General features: G+C 41.7%; 1 protein-coding gene across 2 annotated transcripts in view; it reads right to left on the minus strand.

The window, feature by feature from the left end:
* LOC121083788 (metabotropic glutamate receptor 5) overlaps positions 1-21,848 on the minus strand; it is a 156,182-nt gene that overhangs the window by 34,013 nt on the left and 100,321 nt on the right. For both annotated transcript variants that reach the window (XM_040584499.1, XM_040584498.1), the window contains exons 4-5: positions 18,206-18,374; positions 14,561-14,687 (exon numbers count right to left, since the gene is read on the minus strand). In XM_040584499.1, coding sequence (XP_040440433.1) covers positions 14,561-14,687; positions 18,206-18,374 — 296 coding nt within the window. The remainder of the gene's footprint in view (positions 1-14,560; positions 14,688-18,205; positions 18,375-21,848) is intronic.

Raw genomic sequence — 21,848 nt, forward strand, 5'->3', positions numbered from 1 at the left:
TATCACCACCTTTCTAGCTTCCAACACAAAGCACAGCACTACGAGGGCTGATGTGGGGAAAATTAACTCCATCTCAGTGAGACCCAATAGAATCTTCACCCCTTATTCCATACCATTTTCATCATGTTCAGGTCCCACATAATTTACTATCTCTCTCTCAATCTCTCTCTCTCTCTCTCTCTCTCTCTCTCTATGTATCTATCTATCTTCTAACCATCTCATTCTCATTACCGAAATCGCTTCTTGCCAACACTTAAACTACGTAACTTAAACCATCTTTATAGGCAACATACAGATTTATACATTCTCATTAACAACTATCCCCTGTCCTTTAACACACAGATATTACTATCCTTGGGCTTCCTTCACTCCTCTAAATGTTCACAGAATAGGCTATGACGTGTACCATCTCTTAAAATGGGTGCTCAGGACAGGAGAAGCAGTATGTTCAGTTGTGGGGTACCAACATATATCCATTATATCTCTCAACATTTCCAGAGGCTTTTGGGCAATAGCGGGTGCTACACCCACTCAATGCCATGTTCCTTTACCCAGGAGTTAATGAGGCTATTTCAGAAAGGGGTCCAATTGCATGATTCAATTCTTTCTAGGGTACCATGTCACCACAAAATTTGCCTTTCAAGGCCTAAGGGGGTGTTTTGGGCAGTGCCATGGTTTACAGGGTATGTTTCTAGTCAACCTGTAGTTGTTTACACCATGGTGAGTATGTGGTGCTTGCCTTGGCGTGTTTGTGGCAGTGGTCCAATACAGTCAATTTGCCATACCTCACCACACTGAAAACCCAGCCACCGCCCTCTGTTCCAGGGAGACTGGGAGACTTTACTTGTGTGGCTTGCTTGATTGCAGCACGTTTCACGTTCGTGAGTGGCCTGTGTGATGGGCCTCCATGATCAGGTCCACCCCTTGATCATGAGGCCATCTGTATTTTGCATCTCTTCCTAGATGTTTGAACGTTTTGTGTGCCCATTGAGCTACAGATCTCTCACCCTTATGCTCCCAGTACAGATCCACCTGATCAATTTCATTTTTGACAGTCTTGTCTACCCATTCATTGTTTCTATGTTCTTCAGTGGCGTTGTTTTGGGGCATGTGAGTGTCTACATGATGTACCTTTAGAGCTATGTTTTCTACCTGGGCAGTCATGTCCTCCCACAATGCAGCAGCCCAGATGGATTTACCCCTGCAACAGTAGTTGGTCCTCTTTCACTCCTGTAGCCACCCCCCGAGAGGGCATTAGCCACCATCCAGGAGTCGGTACAGAGATAGAGCACAGGCCATTTTTCTCATTCAGCAGTCTCTAGGGCTAGTTGGATGGCTTTCACTTCTGCAAACTGACTTGACTCTCAGTGGCTTCAATGACTTACTGTGTGGGACTCCACAAAGCACCTTTCCACTTCTAATGGTTTCCTACCACATGACAGGATCCATCAGTAAACAAAGCATAACACCTTCTGAGAACTCATTATATGATGGTGCCTCTTAAGCATAAGCTATGTTCTCAGGCAATGCTCTAAAATCTCTGCCTTCTGGCCAGTCCATCTGTTCCAGGATTTCTGGGTGGTTGGGTTTCCCCTGTTGAGCTTGTTGCATGATCAACACTACCTACTTACTCCATGTAGCCGTGGTTACATGTGTAAATGGGATGTTTCCTTTGCAACATGGGCAATTGTGGAGCCAAGAGGAGATATACTTCTGTACCAACAACTTCTGAAGAGGCTTGAACCTCTCATATGTTGCTAGTACTCTTTTTCAGTCGAGGTGTAGTGGGCTTCTGATCCTTGATATCTCTGGCTCCAAAACCCTAATGACTGACCTCAGATGTCTCCTGATGTTTTCTGCCACAGGCTGCAGGCAAGACCATGCTCTCCAGCTGAAGTGTTAAGTAGTTTGCACAGCTGGTACTGTCTGAACAGGCCCAAGAGCTACTGCATGAGCTATTTCCTGTTCGATATACTCAAAGGCTTGTTCTTGCTCAAGACCCAGGTCAAAATAGTTCCTCTTTTGGGTTACTCAATAGAAAGGCCTCACAAACTGACTATAACCTGAAATACGCATTCTCCAAAACCCCACATGGCCTAGGAAAGCTTGTGTTTCCTTCTAATTAGCTACTGGAGACATATTGCTGTTTTGTTAACCACATCCATAGCATCTATCCTTCCATTTTATTCCCAGGAACTGAATTTCCAATGCAGGTCCCTTGACCTTCTTTTCATGGAAAAACCAGCTTTCAGAAGAATCTGAATTACTCTTTTTCCCTTTTCAAACATTTCCTCTGTCTTACTGTGTCACACAGTGATGTCATCAATGTATTGTAGATGCTGAAGGACATTACCCTTTTCCAGTGCAGTTTGGATTAGTCCACGACAAATGGTAGGGCTGTGCTTCCACCCCTGGGGCAGTGGATTCCAGGTGTATTGGACAGCCCTCCATGTGAAAACAAATTATAGCCAGTACTGTGTAGCCAAAGGAATTGAAAAAAACACATTGGCAATGTCAATTTTAGCAAACCACTTGGCTGTCTTTCACTCTTTTGACTTCATACCAGAGGTCTCACATGTCTGATGCAGCAACACTCCATGCTGGCATCACTTCATTCAGGCCATGATAGTCTACTGTTAACCTCCACCCTCTGTCAGACTTTTGCACTGGCCATATGGGACTATTAAGAGATGAGTGAGTCTTGCTGATCACTGCCTGGGTCTCCAGTTGATGAATCAGCTCATGGACGGGAGCCAGGGAGTCTCAGTTTGTGTGATATTACTGCCGGTGCACTGTTCTGGTAGCAATTGGCACCTGCTGTTTTTCAATTCTCAGCAATCCCACAGCGAAGGGATCTTCCAAGAGGTCAGGGAGGGTAGATAGCTGTTTGGTCTTCTCTGTGTTTACAGTGGCTACACCAAAAACCCATCGGTACCCCTTTGGGCCTTGACATACCCTCTCCTGAGGCAGTCTATGCCAAGGATACAAGGGGCTTCTGGGCTGGTCACAATGGGGAGCTTTTCCAACTTGTTCCCTGTTAAGCTCACCTCAGCCTCCCATACAGAAAATTCTTGGCATCCCCTGTCACTCCAGAGATCCAGATGGGTTCTGTGCCCCTATACCCTGATGTCATCACCATGCACTGTGCACCAGTGTCTACAAAAGCCTTATACTTCAGCGGGTCTGGTGTGCCGGGTCATCAAATCCACATGGTCCAAAGGCAGGGACCCTCTATTCCTGTTCTTGGTCAGATTATTCACTGTTTGTTCCTTGCAGTGCCAGACCAGAATTCCCGTCATCCAGGTCAAGGGAGATGATTTCCGTTCTTCTGTGTCTGGGAGATCAGTGGTTGCCTTCTTGTGTCTCTAAAGCAACTAAGCTGATGGTCTTCTTGGGTAGTCCCTTCTTAATATCTGAATTCCGTCTCAGCATACACTGGTTTCCATCTTAAAGGTGGATTCACCATCCCACTTCCTCACGTCCTCCCCCTGGTCGCGCAGGAAGAACCACAGTGCTCCACATGGCATAGGCCTAGGGCTCCCTTTCCCTCTGACCGGGCCAGGAGAGGAATGATTTCTTGGGATGCTCCTGATAGCCAAGGCACTGGCCTATAGAGATGAGGAGATACAGAGATTTTCTTCAAAGTTTTGCAGCCAAGAAGACGCTCTCTCCACAGTTCATTTATCCACATCCAGGCAATATGTTGCTTCCAAGCTGTTAGAATATGGCACTGAGGCACTTTGAATAAACTTCATTGACATGGCCTATGTGCACAGGCCATCCTCATGATCTTTGGAGACCTCATCACTGCCTAGATCACTGTAGATGACTTCCAGCACTGCTAATTCCCTCAGGTACTGGATGCCTTCATCTGCAGTAGTCTATTTTCCTTGGTAGTTCTCAAGATCTTCCTTGAACAGATATCTGGCCCTCACACTTGAGAGGAGCTGTCTCCAGAGACTACAAATTGCTGCCTCTTTCCCAGTTCTTCTCTCAGATGCCTGGTTTCTAGCAAAGGATTCCACCTGTTGGGCTTCCTTGCCTTCCAGTTGCTGACTGTCAATGCCATTATCCCAGCACTGGAGCAGCTGGGCAGCAATCCCCTCACAGAGCTGGCGAGCTGGCGGCTGTCATCTTTCTACATATTTCGAAGTTCTGATGAGGACAGGGACCTGGGAGTTTCCACTTCTTGTCTGAATTCTCTCACTCCTTCCTTCAATTTCTTTGTGGAAGGATTGGTTTCTTTATCAAAACTTTCCTCTTCTTCCTCCTTCCTTACTAATTGATAGTATGGACCCATTGTTTTCCTTGTCCATGCTTTCTTTTTCACTCCTGGGGCAATTGCTGTAGCTGTTATTTGGGTCCCTGCCTTAACCACTCTGAGAGTGCTGGGCTGTGGCTCGACAGGCCCAGGCCAGGCCCCAGTGCAGTGCCAGAAGGTGTAGGTTTTCACTGGGGTAGGCAAAGCACCCTTCTGTCAGATGGCACGTCAGTTTGCCAGGGTCACTTGCCTGTTCAGGTATAACGTCCCAGGTTATGGGAGGTGATATCCACCCTGGAGACCTGCTCAAATCCTTCCACACACACTGCCAACCCGGGACCGGCTGCCTTAGGGCACATTTCAGTATCGCCTCACCCAAAAGCTGTCTTCCCTTACACCAGGGCGATACTACTTTCCATAAACCCCATAATATGCTAATAGTGTTAACTAGTAGTATTAAACAGCTCATGTAAAAGTGACCAAGGACCTCGGGAACCTGCATAATAAAACCATCCACATCAATCCTGGTTAGGAGGAGGAAGATGTATTCCCTCATCCTCTTCAAACGATAGTTCCCCACCCAGCAAGGCCACCAATGCCAGGACAAAGCACATGGCCATTATTTCTATTAACATGTTCCCCAGCTTAGCAAAATAAAGAGGGAAGCAGTGCAGCCAAGATACTCCATGACCTATACAGGAGCTTGCCACTTAATTACTACTATAGATATAGCACACAATACAAAACTGCTGTTGTCTCAGACCTCACACTGGATGCCAAAAAGGACTGCACTGGATGCCCACCAAGCTGCTCCATCACTGCACTCCTCAACAGGACAGGGCAGGGAGAAAAGAAGATGGGAAAACTTGTGTGTCAATATAAAGGCAGTTAACACAGCAAAAGCAAAGGCCATGTGCAGAAGCAAAGGAGAATAAAATCTGGTAATTTCTACACAGAAGATCTACTTTTTGCCTTTTTCTTTATTTTAACTGGGGCTTAATTTTTTTCCAAATCTTCCACTTGACATTCTCAGTGGTAAAAATCATATCATGAAATGGTATGGGTAGATATTAAGCTTAGCTCCTCTCTTCCCCCAGTGTTTCTGTATTCTATATCTCTACATAATATATCATCATATATCTCTACATAAAATATCATCAAAAATATAATACCTACACTAAGGTGGTATACTCAATAGATGGTGTGGCAAAAGTACAAAGCAGGTAGGTCTGTGTTCTCAAAGAAAGTAGAAAAATCAGAAGGATTAGGGATAAGTCTTTGACATAAGTGCAAATAAAGGATACAAATTTGCAGTCACTGCAGTGTAACAGAATTGTGCTCTTGGTTACTAAATGCAGAATAATTTGCCATCCATATTTTAACTGCTTCAGTGTGCAAAGTTTTCTGTTGCAATAATAAAATTATTGCCATGTCTTAATGTAACAAAGACATCTAGATTTTTATGGAACACTCTCATAGCATTAGTTGATGCCTATTTAACTCTTCTTGGATTCAAAGAGCTTACTTATTCATTGTGAGGGAGACACTATTTCATTCTGACTTCATGAAGATTAATATAGCACAGGAATCACATTATTAAAATCAACATTTTAAACCAGTGGGAGTGGTGGAAGAAGGGTGAAAACCAGAAAGCATACTCTGGTATACACAGATGTGGGCTCTTCCCCAAGAAGTTTTATGAGTATACGACCTCTAAATCTATTTGTGATCTTGCAAAAATGTAATTAATGTTTTGGGGAAACAAACTGTTTCCATCTTCTAATACTACTTTATATTGTTGGACAGGAAATCTGAAGAGAAAGGGTATTTATCTGACAGCTGGCCTTTAAATGCAGACATTGATATAGGGGCTGAATATTGCTCAGTTTCTAATGTTGCAGTAGAAGTGAATCATAACCAAGCATTTCTCATTAGTTTCAGACTATTTCATGCTTTCCTTGCTTTATTACTCTTTTTACATTCTCTTAATAAAATACCTGAGAAAACAGCTGAAAACTTGTCCCATTCCCCCCCCCCCCCCCCCCCCCCCCCCATCACTGAGTATACTTTACAAGGAGAATGCAAAACTGTGTAACAATTTATGCCTTAATTAAGATTTAAGGACTGGATAGTCTTCATAAAGCAATGATTGGTGAGGTTCCCATATAATAGCTTTGCAGTTAATGGGTTCTGACAATGGCACTTTGCAGAAAGGGACAACTAGATCAAGTAAAAGAAATATGGAAAAACAGCACTGGGAGTGTTCAGGTTAGGTTGATGGCCAGGATTATGCCAAGGCAAAAGCTGAAAAATGGTAATACAAGAAGAACTCATTCCTATTCCCCAAATACGTGTATGCTCCATGATCATTTGGACAAGATCCTGCCCCACAGCCCACCTCTTACATTTCAGCACCTCCAAGCACCTGGAAAATCTTCTCTCCTAGCTGGCTCAGAAACTCCAGGGGAACAGAGCCAGTAGCCTTGTCTTGTGGCCCATGCAGTGTGCTGAGGCAATCCTTGGCTTGTGGAAAAGGCTGTTAGGAGCCAGTCCAATTTGGAGCAGGTGTAGAGTTGTTCTACCCTGTGCTCAAGGGAGCATTGCTGCTGTGACTGGAGCCCCAGTAAAACTGACATAAAAATGCCTCTGTGTTCCTCCAGCCAGAAACGTAGCCAGCAGGAGCAAGGTACTAGATACCCATGTGAATAACAAGACAAGCAGATAGAAGAAATCGGTGCCCCATTTGACACACCAGGGAAAGGTTTTCTAAAAGGAACATCATAAATCACCAACAAATTGCAGATAAGGATGTATAAGTATCTTCTGGGAGAAAAAATAAATCTGATATTTTGGAAGAAGATCTGGCTGATTCAGGGGTGGGCTAAATTGTGCCATACACAAGGAGAGGAAAAGCTCTTGAAGGCTTGACCACTGCCATAGGTGTATTAGTACCCTGAATTCTCTCTGTAGAGGTAAATTTTTCACTTATTTCTGATCTTTCATATTGCATTAAAATTAGTTAATCTGGGAGAAGAGTTCATAGATATGAAGCGCTGTATTACAGTCTGTGTTTTCTGGGGTTTTGATCTTGACGCTGTTTTAATTTGGTATTATAGCCCTGACGCCTAAGAGACCTTACCATGCCTTCAGCATCCATAAAGCTGTATTAGCTTAGCACTGAAAATCCCTTTCATGGCAGGCAATATAAAACATAGAATTAAACTAGTTCCAAAGGTAAACATGACATACTAAGGCCTGTGAATAAAATGCACTCTGAAAAGTGAAGGGAATTTAGTGAGGTCTCTTAAGTCAACACCATGAGATCACTGAATATCATGGAGACTAATACTGGAAGAAAACTATTGCTGGTTTGGTAAGTTTGGCATCCTGGGCAGTGAGTTCAACCTGTTGACAAAAGACTTGGTTTTCTTGGAAACTTTTCACAGACCCTTCCAAAGATAGCAGAAGTCCAGACACCAAGGCTGAAACCTAATTAACAACCTAGCTACATCTTAATTGTGAATGAGTCTCCACATAGGATTTGGCACACATTATTCAAAGTGTATTGATGTTACGCTGTTAGATATTTTATATTAATGTTTCTGAATATTTCCCCATTTATAATCCCAAAAGATAGGAGAAGGGATGTCTTTATTAGTTATTTAGGGTTTCACATATGGAGATCTGAGATACAAAAATGTAGGAGTCAGAATAAAAATCTACATGAAGCTGACAGAGTAGCTTTTATATTAAGTTTTAAATTTATAAAATCCCAACTTATTACCCAAACAGACAAGGCAAAAGTAAAGATTACGCTCTCCAAAGTTCTGGGTGAGAAACCAGTCCTGACCTCCACATGGAATGTGGACCAACTGCAGTGAGAGAGGACATCTTTAACATTTCAGCATTAAGTTCTGGTGCTATGGTAAACTATTATGGTCACACATTATTTGTCCTGTTCTGGTGGGACATTTGGTAGTTGCTACAGTGGCAGGGCATGTAGAGATGACCATGTGCTGGCTTCTTAGCTGCTGTAGTTCCCAGGCTGGCACATTTACTGAAGCCATCAGTGGATTTGCACAGTCAATGGATGCAGCTGGGGACTATGCATGTGTTTATTTTGCTACCTCTGCAGGGCAGGAGTTGGGATCAGTCACATTCTAAACCGTGAAAGCTGGGGCATCTGTAGCTCAGGAGCCTAAGCCCCTGGTAGCTCAAATGGACTGATCTAGCTCTGCATTGCAGTAAAAGGCAAGGCCATGAACCTTAGAATAATACATTAAAATTACTCTGTGACCACATGGGGAATGATTCCTTAATTACACAAATGTGCAGAAGGACTGGAACAACTGATGAATTGCAGCAATGAGGTCCATCCTTATGTTAGCTCTAATGTTTTGATTTAAGTTTCACTAAAAAATGCTGGCTGTGTATTGTAAATGTTTTGTTCAGAATATGTCATATTCAGCAAACTTTCCATAATGTAAGGCACAATTAAAAGTAGATCCTTCTGGTGTTGTTGGCAAGTCCCTCTTCACCCAGTTCAGGAGCCTCCAAAAGCTGTTGAATGCTGAGCTCAGCACTCTTGAATTAGCAACCTTGAGCCTGAGGTTCTGTGTGGCTCATGCTGGAGACTTGTGTTGTAAGGTGTACTGGAAGCTGAAGTCCACACCTTACCTGGAACAAGCAATTGAGAGAAGTCCACAAATCCAGCAACAAGGGAAGGGACAAAATGACAGCCAGTGATCCTGGTTGTCATATTGCCACCTGAACCCTTAACTCATCCTTATCTGCTTTCTCCAAGAAGCTGGTCTAAGATGTACTTATGGAAATGGTTACATTTCATTTGGAATAATGTAAGGGCTCTTCCTGAAATCCGTGCAGGCTTTTGCTGCTTGCTCCCGAGCCCTGGATGTGGGGATAAAGAAAAGGCTTTGTTCACTGTCTGGGTGCCAGGCTGCAGTGATTATGCCTTAAAATGTAGTGAGGAAGCAACTGGCACTGAATCTGGCTCTGGGAGCTCACCTGCAAATCAGTTCTGTGCACACCTGCCTGCAGTGAGGGGCTGCCCAAAGCCTCCCACAGCTTAAATCCTGGTCTGGGGAGAAGAGACCTCCTCAGGTGAGCATGGAGGGAGCAAACAGCTCAGAGGAGTGTGAAGTGGCTGCAAAGGTGCTTTGCTGCATGTAGGCACATTTGCAGGGCAGAACTTGGGTGGATAAGCGATTGTATATAATCAGCACTTATGTATGCAATAAAGGACCTCACCTGGGGTCCGTGCCTTCATATGCCACAGAATGAGAAATAAAAAGGAAAGAGAAATACAGGGTGCAGAGAATCAGGGTGAAAATTGAATGTTATCTCTGCTGATATGCATTTATAATGCTAAAAACAGCCAGATAAAAATTGTGTCCTTCTTCTACCCTCGGTTTGAATTACAGCCTTACCAATTATAGTCAAAAGCAAAGTCCTAGTAATGTTTCAGCAGCAAGTTCAATGTCAGCACAGGCTAAATTGTGTTCTGCCTCATGCTTACAACTGTCAGGCGATTGCTGAAATTGCCAATGGCTGTAACTTCATTGCAAGCAACAGTGCAAGAAAGCAGTTTGATGGCAACAAGCAGTTACCATCTAAAATATTTTGGACAAGAGATGGATTACTTTTTTGCTGGGGGTAGGGTAGGGGCAGGATCCAGTCTTACAAGACACTCAAGCCTCAGACTTCTGGGGCTTTTGCCACAGCCTGAATCAACACGCTGCAGGAAGAGCCCACCAAGCCCTGGTGGGGATCCCTTGAGATCTGCTGTTGAGCATCACCCCTGCCCTCAGCCCTGCAGGTGGTTTGCATGAGCCATGGCAGTGGGCTGTACCAGATGGTGCCTGGAGCCAAGACAACAGCAGCCTCCAGCACTGTCTGTTCTCTGCAGCTCTCGCTGACAGTAGGAGCAATGCCCTCAGGATGAGGGAGGCAGTCATCTCCCTACTCAGGGAGGAATCCAGGTCAGTACAAGCCAAATGGGATACAGCATCAGTGTTGTCAGAGCTCGTTGAAATGGCTGTTGTGTCACTTGGATGTGGGGTGCCCTTTTTTCAGTCCTTTCTGTTTCAGGGTTGTTTGGATAATCCAGCTCTTATCTGGCATCTTCAGATAGGCAGACAAGATCATGATGCTGCTATCTGGGGCTTACTGTACCTTATTAGGTGAAGCCATTTTTGTATCTATAGTAAAAATATGTATTTCTGATATTTAATCTTATCCCTGAATGGCAAAGAAAACATTTCAAGAGCTGTAAAATATTTCAGTTCCTATTTTCATGGGAATCCAATTAAGAAAATCAAATAGCCAGCATATTTGGAGTACACAGAGAATGAGAAAAATGTCAATACAGCCTGAAGATAATCCAAGTGTCACTGAAATTAATATCATCTACTTTCCTTGCAGTCCCTGAGGCCACTAAAGAAAACTTTGTTTCTGTTATTTTTTTTATGCTCTCCCTGAATGACAGCAAGATAATTGCCTCTTTCCCCCCTCAAAAATGTCCTTAAACACTAGTGATAAGTGTACCAAGATGTTCCTGTATCCACTGGAATAGCTCTGAGATGCTGAACAAAACTTATTTGGTCCTTTCAAGGCACCATTTCTGAATGCAGAAGTCCATGTCCTCAAAGTCGCTTGGGTTTTTGGAGAACCAAAAAGCCATTCTCATCAGGCTGCTGAAAAATTAATTTCATTTAGGTTTGGTCCCCAGTGTTAAGGAAATCCCTTTATTTGTATCTAAACATGCCTGGCATCTACTTCTCTCCACTGTGAATATAATGTAAAGAACGGATTTGAAGAGTAAGGGAGAGGTTGGTGTATACTTCTGGACTTAAACCTGTATGTTTCTCCTGCTCTAATTGAGTATGTGGCTCAGCCACACTGCCCACACTGATGTGTGGTGGTGTAACGTGTGGATGTTGCTAACACAATGCATAGGAAAGAAGGGGAGCAACAGTAGACTGGAAAGTACATCTTGATACTAAACCAGGAGGAAGAAAATTACTTGAGGCGCACATTGGGATGATACAGATAAATTTGGAGAAAAGGAAGAGAATGACTAGTTTTTTTATCCAAGGAGGAGGTTGGTCCCTGGGGGGTGTTTATGCATAAGCAATGAAACTGGCATTTGTGAGGGAAATAAAATATGGGTGGCTAAACATTGCCTTTCCTACCTCAGCTCCACTTCTAGGTGGAGATTTTTTTACAGTCACTGATTTAATCAAGAGAAACTCTTCCTCTCACTTGTCTTTCCCACTACCTTTGGGCTTCCTGTACCTTTCTGTACTTCAGAACGCAAATGTATTTTTCTGTTCTCAGAATAACTTTGTTTTCCTACATGTATTACATCCTTTATGTCTTCTCCCCTCCTGCACCTGAATTCTGAAATCTGATATTCCACAGGTGACTGAAAAAGGCATTAATCTCTCTTCTTTTCTGTAAGCAACATCCCTGCCATTAGACGTTTTATATAGTGAAGTTTGTGGCACAAAACTGATGCTGGTTATTGAGCATAAGAAAGATGGAGCAATGTTTTGTTGTGTGAGCCAAGAAAGGATTCCAAAAATGTTTTTATCCAGTTCAGATCTCTGGCAAACACTAAGGTGCAGCTCCACATTGAAAGCCTTCTCAGGCACGTGGCTGATATATTTACAGGACTCTCATCTGAAGGTGATCATGCAAGGAAGACTTATCCCAATGAGCTTTTTATATGTGTAGCCTTGTGGAGCTGACATTGCCTAAGATACGGCTTTATCAAGCAGCAAAGAGACGTAAACTGCTGCAGTATCAGATGTAGGGACATTTCAAGGAGATTGGTGTATGCTTTATAAAACTGAGGGGAAATTTCCTTGCCAGAATACAAAATACATCTCCCTCTCCTTACTTTTAATTCTCATTTATTACTAAATCTTCTGTTGTAAACAAGACTCAGAGGCAGTTTTTTACAAGCTGAAAAAGTTGGAACAATAAATATGATCATTAGAAATACAGCTCAATAGATTGTATGGATAAGCTGGGAATAGACTTTTAAAAATCTGTTTTTGATTTAAAAATAAATAAAATAAGATCCAGCCATCATGTGAATAGTAAGTTAGGTGGGGAATACACAGCTGTGAAGCCATGGTGATGGTGCATATTATGTCAGCTGTGCTCATGGATGCCAAGGGGGGCGGGGTGTGTGTGTGTCAGTTTCCAAATAGCTCCTGCTGAATTTGTGTCTGGCTGAGGAACGAGGGTTAGGTTTCCTGAGGAACATTGTTTGGCATTGATGTTGAGGGGTTGTTTTGTGTGTGTATTGACTTTGGTCCCTATAAAGGCATAAAAGGCATGTCTAAAGCCAGATGAATAGTTTGCAAAATGTAGAAGCTCATGTAATACAAAAAGCAACTTGCTTGACTATGAAGACAACTACTTGCCTTTAAAGCAATCAGGGCTGGGTGAAAAATCATTGACTCATCCATCCTATCCTATAAGAGATTTTGAGGTGCCACCCTATCCTGCTTTTCCATCCTGAAGGCCAAGTAAGACTTTCAGAGGGTAAATCCTCCCACAAGCCCAGACTGATGCCTTGCCTGAGGCATGGAGATCTGCATGCCCTGGGAAGACGGCTCAAAGCACAGACCCCAAAGGCCAAGATGGTGGCTGTTTGCTCCACTTTGCCTTACATATGATGCTTACAGGCTGATTACCCAAACTTCATCAGGTCAATGGGCAGATCCCATTGCTGGTGTTTCGGCAGTGGGTCCTCTGTTGGTCCATTGAGGTACTTGGAGCCAGTTCCCTCCTAAATGAGCTCCTTTTCTGGCTGATCTATGTTGGGTAAAACCTCAGATGCTCACTAAAACAGATGCATGATCTCCAACATCTCGTACAAGACCCACAGTGGTTGAAGAGTTGACTGTTTGCACTGACCAGCCTGGTGCAGTGGCCTGATCCCTGCAACACGGGCTTTGGAGGCTTCTAGATGACCTAGATGGGATGTGAACCTGAGCATATTCCACACCGCCAATATGCTGCTCTGGAGGACATGTGAAGCCAAGTCTCTTTTCCTCCCCTTCTCCATTCTTCTGGCAGAAGAAAGCTTTTCATAGATGGGAAGGCTTTGCTCGGTGATTACTGCTGCCTTGGAGGCAGGGCTGGGGGAGTGAGACTGGAGGAGCACTTGCAAATCCATTTTATTGCTGTTTCAATTTTCTCAGTTAAAAGATTTTTGTCTTATGGAAAGTTCCACATTTTACATTTTCTGAAAAATGTCCCATCAGTTTCATGGCTAAATGATATTACTTCGCAATAATTAGGTACCCTAGCTCATATATGGCAGCAATGCAACATTCTGTACCATGAAAGGGTTAACTTTATATATAAAAATCTGTCAATAGGCCAAGCCTTGACTGACACTTCCACTTATATAAATCCATTCAGCCAACTGTTTTTCCCCTTGTCTTCCTTCTCTTTCACCTCAAAAATTTCTCCCCTAATCCATGAGAATTATATGCAAACCAAGTCTGTGAGCTCTTCTGGAAAAAATCTGTCTCTTCTTCCTTTGTCTATACAGAGCATGGCACAATGAAAACCTGATCTCTGCACAGGGCGCTGTAGTGGTGTGTGCTCTGAGTGTTTGAATACTTGAATTCTGTTTATTAGTCATAGAGAAGAGAGGCTGTGGGATACAAGAGTTGGAGTGGTTTATCTCTAAAGTAGCCAAACTGATATTTTGCAAGAGCATAGAGATTTACACCACAGCAAGGAGAACACCAACCCTGTAGTCTAGCAGATTCTGGTGAACAAAGATGCAAACAAAGACAAAAATGCAAACCTAAGACTGTTTGGAGCACTTGTGCATTTAACAGTAGTAACTACAGCAACTAGTTCATAACTTTTTTGGATTAAAAAGAAAGTATCCCTTGATTCTTTAGTACCTGCTTGTGAAGAAAATAAAACTCTGAAATTGGATCTCCCTGAATTTCTCAGCCTGGTTGGGGAAGGATGAGATCTGCACCACCAGTTAGATGTTAGAACAAGGCTGAATATAAAACCAGGACTATATTTTTTATTTCTAGATCTAGTAACTCAGGTCTTTAGAAGGCAGCTGAAGTACACCAGTGATTCCCAGATCAGGTTGAGGAGAGCAGACAAATACCAGCCCCAGTTAAAATTTCAGCTTTATCCCTGGGTTCGAACTGACTGAAACTCACTTGAGTTCATCTGCTCAGCAGATTAATATTTTCATTGACAACATAAGCACAGCCACAACTCATTTACCTGTGAGGTCGTCGTTGGGCCAGGAGCCGAGCTGGCAGGCTTTGCATGTGTATTCATCAAATACGTATTCGTTCTCTTTACAAGGAGTGCAGGTCCAACAGCAACTCACTTCTCCTTTACGGATCACCTGAGACAAAAATTGACATTTAGTTTAGCAGCATAAATATACATTCATGCTGCTCCAGTTGCTAATCTAATTTTTTTTAATTTGTTATTTTTGATAGAGTTTTTAAAAAGTTTTATTTTAAAGGGAATTCCTGTTCAGGATATGTTTGCTTATACAAAATATGATACAAGTTCTCAGTTCTCCCATCATGTATGTACCAGGAGAAAACATCGACTCCACAGAAGTATAAGTGGAGGTGTAGAATGACAATAAGATGTTTTTTTCCCCCTCTTATAATTAACAAAACTCTAAATTGCATAGATGGCAATGTGCCTACAGAAGCCAGTCCATGATACTCAAAGCACATAATTCAGTCCATGGTGGTCCATACAGGGAGTCATGTCAACAGCGTTACTTCTGTAAGGGTTCATTACCCAAAGATTTTTGGGTAATGTGATTATTCTTCACCCAGTTGTGAATGATTTGTTAAAATTGATTTTTTCCAGCTATCAAACTGAACATGCCGTTTCCAGTATTATTTAGGTATTTCATTTCTAATTAACATTTAAGAGTGAGAATGTTATCTTTATTTTAACATCTGACCCGATCTCTCATTTTATAATTTACTGCCAAATGTTGTTGCACACTCATGATTGAGATGCAGATTTTTCAGGATCTTTGTTTATCATCTCTGCACATTGAAAACATCTGTGCTTCTTTTCAATATGTCTTTCTTTTGAAATAAAGTATTCCCAGCTTCTCTACTCTTCACAAACAATTTATAAAAGGATACTCCCAATTACAGCATAAGTAGTAGGTTGACTTATGTATCTTTTGCAATGATGAATTTAGAAGGTGGCTTCAAAGCCAGATGTCTTTATTGCAATTTTAATAAATAAAATGTAAAGGAGTATGATCAAAAAGAACTGGATTACTCTTTGCAATGTTGCAGTGAAAAAGGTGTAAATTATCATATTAATCAGAAATATGGGGACTTGAAAACTTCAATTTTTGGTGGTGTTTTTAAAATTGTAGGCTATGAAAAAAGAAAAAAGCTACACCTGAATAGCTAAACTGGCAGAAAGGCCATAGGAGCATAAGTGATTTGCTCTGCACATGTTGAGATTAAAGCTACCTGCAAAGCAAAATATCTGCCTATAAGCATTATTTGCATCGTGGGATTTCTTTCATTTTGAGTTCTTAGGAAGCTTGTACTAATTTCTGGACACATATTTTGGTAAACTTAATGCATTATAAAAATCCATAATTTTACAATGTACAAAATACTCAGGAAAATGAAATGACAAAATAGAAACCGTATGGTGTTATCAAAGCACCTAAACCTTTTATCAAAACAATTAATTTATACTTTTCTGTTAAACTTTTCAACAAATCAACATAATCTACAAAATACTTGGAATTTGGCATATCTGTCAGAAAACTTGGTACAGTGATCATTTCTTACCCATCACTAACTAGGGGTTAATCCAGAGAAGCATTATGTATCCTTCTCTAGGAATCAAAATAGTTGTTCTCTACTACTCTACTACTCAGAATCAGGTTAGACTTTTCTGTATTAAATTGCTTAGTCAGCTATTTCTTCATCCTATTAGTTTTAATTTCTTGAACAATTGTTTGTTGTAGCACTTAACTGTAAAACAACCTTTTCTATCCCTTTTAATAAAAATAATTTTTTTTAAAGCAAAAAATATTTTCCCTTCCCCTTGTCATCTGGGCAATCCTTTGAACCTCTGTTTATCTAAATAATAGCATGTTCACATTATTTCAGATGTATAGAGTTAGGTTATTTGGATTTTATCAAGCACTTCAGATGAATGTACCAAATGTTGCTAAGTGTTGGATGTATCATTACACTGAATCTTTCAAATTCCTGCATAATGACTCAGTCCCACAGAATTCCACCACAGAACTTGGCAGGGTCAGGCTCTCCCCATCATCTGTGAAGACTACGAAGATAAAGGACTGTGAAGAATATAATCAATAACCTAATGAGAAGCATAAAGAATATTTCAGACACAGAACTTCAAGCATGTGTCTAAGTGTGCGATGTATTGTACTCATAGTGAAAAATCCTCTTGGGACAATCCTTGAGAGCATGGGCAGAAGGTGGAAGGAAACTGCGTTAATGAAGATCACAAGATACTTCCCATCACTTGTGCTGTGGCAACAGATCATAAAGAAACTCGGAGCCGCCCAGTTCCAACGTTATTATTGGTTTGTCCATCTGTGTCCTCTCACATATGTAACTCTGGCTGGAACAGGCTAACATCAAATCCCTGTTTAGCTACTGCGAGAGTAAGTCACACCACCTTTCTTTATGTGTCTGCAGAAGGTATGTTCTCATCTGAACCAACTGTCCTGGCTAGGTGCCTTTTCCCATAGGTGAAGAGAAAGAAACGTTTTGACACCAATATTCATCTTAATTGTGTTCAAAGCCTACATGAGGATGAGATGCCTCCTGATCTGGAATAACGTATCGTTTCCATTGACTATAAAGAAAGTTGAGAAATCTGATATAACTGTATACACCTACACTGAAGACATATACATTTGGTCTGATGAGACTCACTTACTAACTCTACAAAGACCAGTTAGTGAATAAAACATGCTGACTGTGTCCCAAAACTCTGGGAAACTCAGACTGAAGAGATCCACTTAGTGTTGCAGAGCATGGTCAGCCTCCCACCAGCCCCTCAACGTAGCTGCTTCCCAGTTTTGCAGGCATGCCATGTTAACACAGGGGAAAAATAACCCAGCTTCCAGTGAGACATGTCAGAAATTACAGCTGTTTCTTTTTTTCAGTCTGTTGTCTGTGCCCATCCTCTTAGTCCACAGGCTTTTATATAAATAACTGCAAAGTAAGCTAAGGACTTGCAGTATTTTAACTGTTCTGCAGTAAGTGCCATGGGATGCTGAAGGATAATAAAGAACAATTAATATGTGACAGATTAATATGTGACCCTCCTTACTTGAACATGGGAAGGGAGGAAGGAAAAATGTAAAACCTGGGAAACAAAGAAACAGTAAACCAGGCATGATTAAAAACAAATGTTACCTACATTTCCTGAAGTTCTCAGTACTGGTAGTTACTGATATTCTGTGATAATACCACAGATTTAAGGTCTGAGTAATAATGTTCCAGTATAGTTGTCTATGTCTAGCACTGAAATAGTAGCAATTTATTGTTTATAATTTACCTGCAATTGTACCGACAAGTCCCAGTCAGGGATTTGCACTCCACTGAATCATACTGTAAAAACATGCAGAAAAAAAACCCCAAACAATACCTGGTCTAAAGCATTTGGAATATAAGGATAAAAAAGTCAGCCGTTCACAGATATAGGAGTACAAGAAAATGGCAACTTATGAAAATAATGACTATGATAGGAGTAAGAACAAGATACATGTCTGGACTTTAAGGTGTGGGATACTGTCTCCCTGTAAGAGTCAAGAAACACTTGCTTTCAGATTTCAAGGCTATGCATTCCACGATTGAAGTAAATGGAGAAAATATTTACCTTTATCTGGCCTTTTTCACAGGGTTCACTGCACACAGATCTGATGATATTATTTTTCTCTGACCATATTTCATCATCGTCCATTTTCAGCTCACCATTGTCCCAGCTGCCAACATTGATATAGTCAAAGTAGTCCTTCCCCATTTTCTTAAAATTCATGATTTCATATCTTTGGAAACACAAAAGGCAGACATAGCTGAGTGGAAGAGAACATCACAAAATGTTTACAGGAACACTATACAGTCAATCTCAAGCTGCTGAAATAAAAAAGGCAAAATTTCAAGTATTATACTTGCCTTTGAGTGTCTCCCAATATTTTTTGTGATATCATAATCTTTCTTTTGCTTTGTAATTTCATTTGTTTTCTTCTATCACAATGAAAGTTCCCTGAACACTTGGGGTTAAGTGACTGAGTTTCTGAGATTGACTGTATTTATTTAAGGAGAACAATGAAATGAGCCAGACAGGATTCGTCCTGTGTAGCTTTCAGCACTGAAGCTTCTAAACAACCGCATAGGGAACCCTGGCTGTCCTAGGCTCCCTCTATAGCAGATGCAGAGACATCTAAACCTACAGTGGCAATTGTAGTGCTCCTCACTGTTTGCAGGTGCTTATTCCTTTCTGGAGAAAGCAAGCCTGAAGACATCTGAGCTCCTAAAGTGAGGCAGAAGCAACCTAGGTCTGTGGGATCAAAAGAAATGTCCTGCGCTGTAATACCGCAAGGTGCAATTTGGTGTTGCACCCAGAGAGGGGTCGGGCATCATTCTTCAGGCACAGAGCCCATGACTCTGGAACTTGTTCAGGCTTCAGGGAGATATTCTTATCAAGAGGCAGCTTGTAGTCCAGGGATTTGAAGAAGAAAATCGAGACTTGCCTGTCCCTCCCCCCCCCCCCCCCCCCCCCTTCTCTTCTATAGCGTTGCAGCAGCAAATGTTATTCTCTCCCATCCATACAACTCCCTTCATTTTGATGTAATTCCTCCATGATCAGAACACATTTAATTCCTTGTGCAGGATGGTGTGGAAAAGAAAGAGTATTGATGCCTCAGTCCTAGGCTGCTTTTGTGTCACATCATCTCATTATCTGGGGACAGAAGTGTTAAGAGCAGAGCTAGAGCTGATCAGAGTTCTCAGTTTCATGCTCCTCTTCCTCCTGCTTTCTTTTTAGCTCCCACAGAGTCTTACTGTGGAGGTGTGTGGGACTCACTAGCCTCCTACTGGCATGCTGAACACCAGGCCACCTTTTGCCTTACAGGCCAGTTCTTTTAGCATTTACTTGTAAGGCATGTTTGGAAAGCTGGGCAGCTCCTGAAGTGATGATGCCATGCTTTTCTTTACCTTGCCTTTAGTGGATTTGGCAGTAATCTGACTAAGCAACATGAAATTCACTGATGGAAAATAAGCAAATGATACAGACTGAGAAGATCAGCACAATCATAGGTTTAGAAAACCCGCCTGGCTCATGAAGAAAAAGACTTTTTTCTTGCAGCAGGCGTAAGATTAGTCCTCAAGCAAAGCATACAGACAGGGTTGGATTAGGAGTGGTATTTTCAGAGTGTAATTTGTGAAGTCCAATGTACAGATAAGTAAAAGAACCAGCTCATTAAATCAATCTCTTAACTAAGATACCCAGGTATCTCCCGTAAGTTTTGAAGAAACACTTTTAAGACTGACAAGCAGTAGCCATAATATATCTAGCATCAATATTTTTTCCCATGCTGATAATTTACAGTAAAACTGTTCTATAATACTCTCCATCCATGGATTTCAGGATGCTTTGCATCAGGAAACAAAGTCTAACTTACAGTGGGGAAACTATGGCAGAGATTCAATGTCAAAATCACACACAGGTCAGGATTAGGCCTGAAGCATCCTGTGAAAGAAAATGGAAGTGGAGCCTGACTGAATGAGTGATATGATATTGCCGGTACCACATGACTCTTGAGTCTTTCCAAAAGAAGAGGAAACGAGCAACAACACAGCTAAGAAGAAAGGTTTATGGTACTCCTGGATTTTGGAATATTTCACTTTCCACCCTGTCTGAGGAAGGAAGCATCCATCGATTTGAGAATGACCTCATCTAAGTTGGAGATGTGAATTCCAGACTGACACAAATGAGTTGAATCTAGATAACACATGCACAAACCAAATAAACAGGCTTTTACGCACAGTTATAAACCGAGATTTTTTTTCTGAGATTCACATGCATAGTAACAGTCTGTTCAAGGATCAAACGGATTAACCAAAAAGTTAGCCCAGAAGCCCCTGTGGAGTCTTTAGTCAGTATTGTCAGGACCTTGTAACGCTCCTCTGTGGCTTGCTTTGTTAAAGCTGTCAGTTCTGAGTTTCATGGGCAGATGAATGACAGTACTGCCAATGCTTAACAGGCCACAGGACCTAAACCACACATCCCTCCAGTAGTAGTTCCATGCATACATCCCAAGGGGAATACCGGAAAGAAATCTAACAAATTAAATAAACTATTGTCTCAATATGTTGTCACTCTCTTTGTGGAGAACAGCATTGGTGGGCTGATAGTAGTAGCCAGACACAGTAAGTCCATTGCTATAGTGGAGTTCATGAGTCAGTGTTTCCCTGGAACTTCCTTGAGATACCACAGGGACAGATTGTCACTTTAAGACAGGAGAGACCAGATGGTGCAGCAGCATATTTCCAGCACTGACCTAATCTCAGTGCAAAATACTTGTTTCAAAACAGAAGTGCCATGAAGTTGCCGAGAATACATATTCTCTTGGTAGCACAACCAAAACGTCAGCATCTTGTTTTCCTTGCCCTTTCTTGCATTCTCAATTTCTTCTTTGGAGTTTTGATAGTATTTACAGATAGCCATTATCTTCCTGACAAATCATGGCTGTTCCTTCCATACTCATTTGGGTTTTTCCATGTCTTCTGTCTGACCTAAATGAAGCCCTCCACTAGACTGTCTGTCTGCTTAAAGTTCAACATATGCATACAGGCCATTGGAATAGGACCAGGATTCAGGACATCTTGTGGGATTAATCATCTGTTGCATAATATCAAAGCCTTTTTGCTATACATCAAAATCCTGAGCTATCTAGGTCAGAGAGGTTTTTTGTGTTCTCATTTCCTGCTTAACACTGCCACCAGGGTACAGGGGTACACTTGTGAGGATTTAAATTTCTGTTTTACAAAGTGAAGATGCAGCTACAAATGCAAGTGACCAGGGGAGAGGTGTTGTTCCAGTATGACTGCACTATCTCCCAGCTGTTGCAAATAGTGTTTGACAGTGCTCAAAAGACTATAAACTACTCAAAACCTGGGCATTGGAGATGGACCTTCCTGTAAAGCCTTCTTAACCATGAAAAATTATATTTTGACTCAGTGTTGTCTAATTTAAGCACATAGACTGGATTTAATGATGCGACTATTGTAGGAAAAGAGAGAACAAAGAACTATGTTTCAAAAGTAAACAAACTCCATGGACATTTTGTCACCACACACAGTCCGTTAGTTTGAATTGACAGATTCCTACTGCATCTCACACAAATCCAGTGAGGCTGGACTCACTTAAAGTTGTGTTACCCCGAGGTGCATAACCCCTGCTCATCAGTGAAACACTAACGTCCTGCTGTGACTGAGCAAATGACCGCACATAATTCCTT

The sequence above is a fragment of the Falco naumanni genome, chromosome 2 (assembly GCF_017639655.2).
Source record: "Falco naumanni isolate bFalNau1 chromosome 2, bFalNau1.pat, whole genome shotgun sequence".
NCBI lineage: Eukaryota > Metazoa > Chordata > Aves > Falconiformes > Falconidae > Falco > Falco naumanni.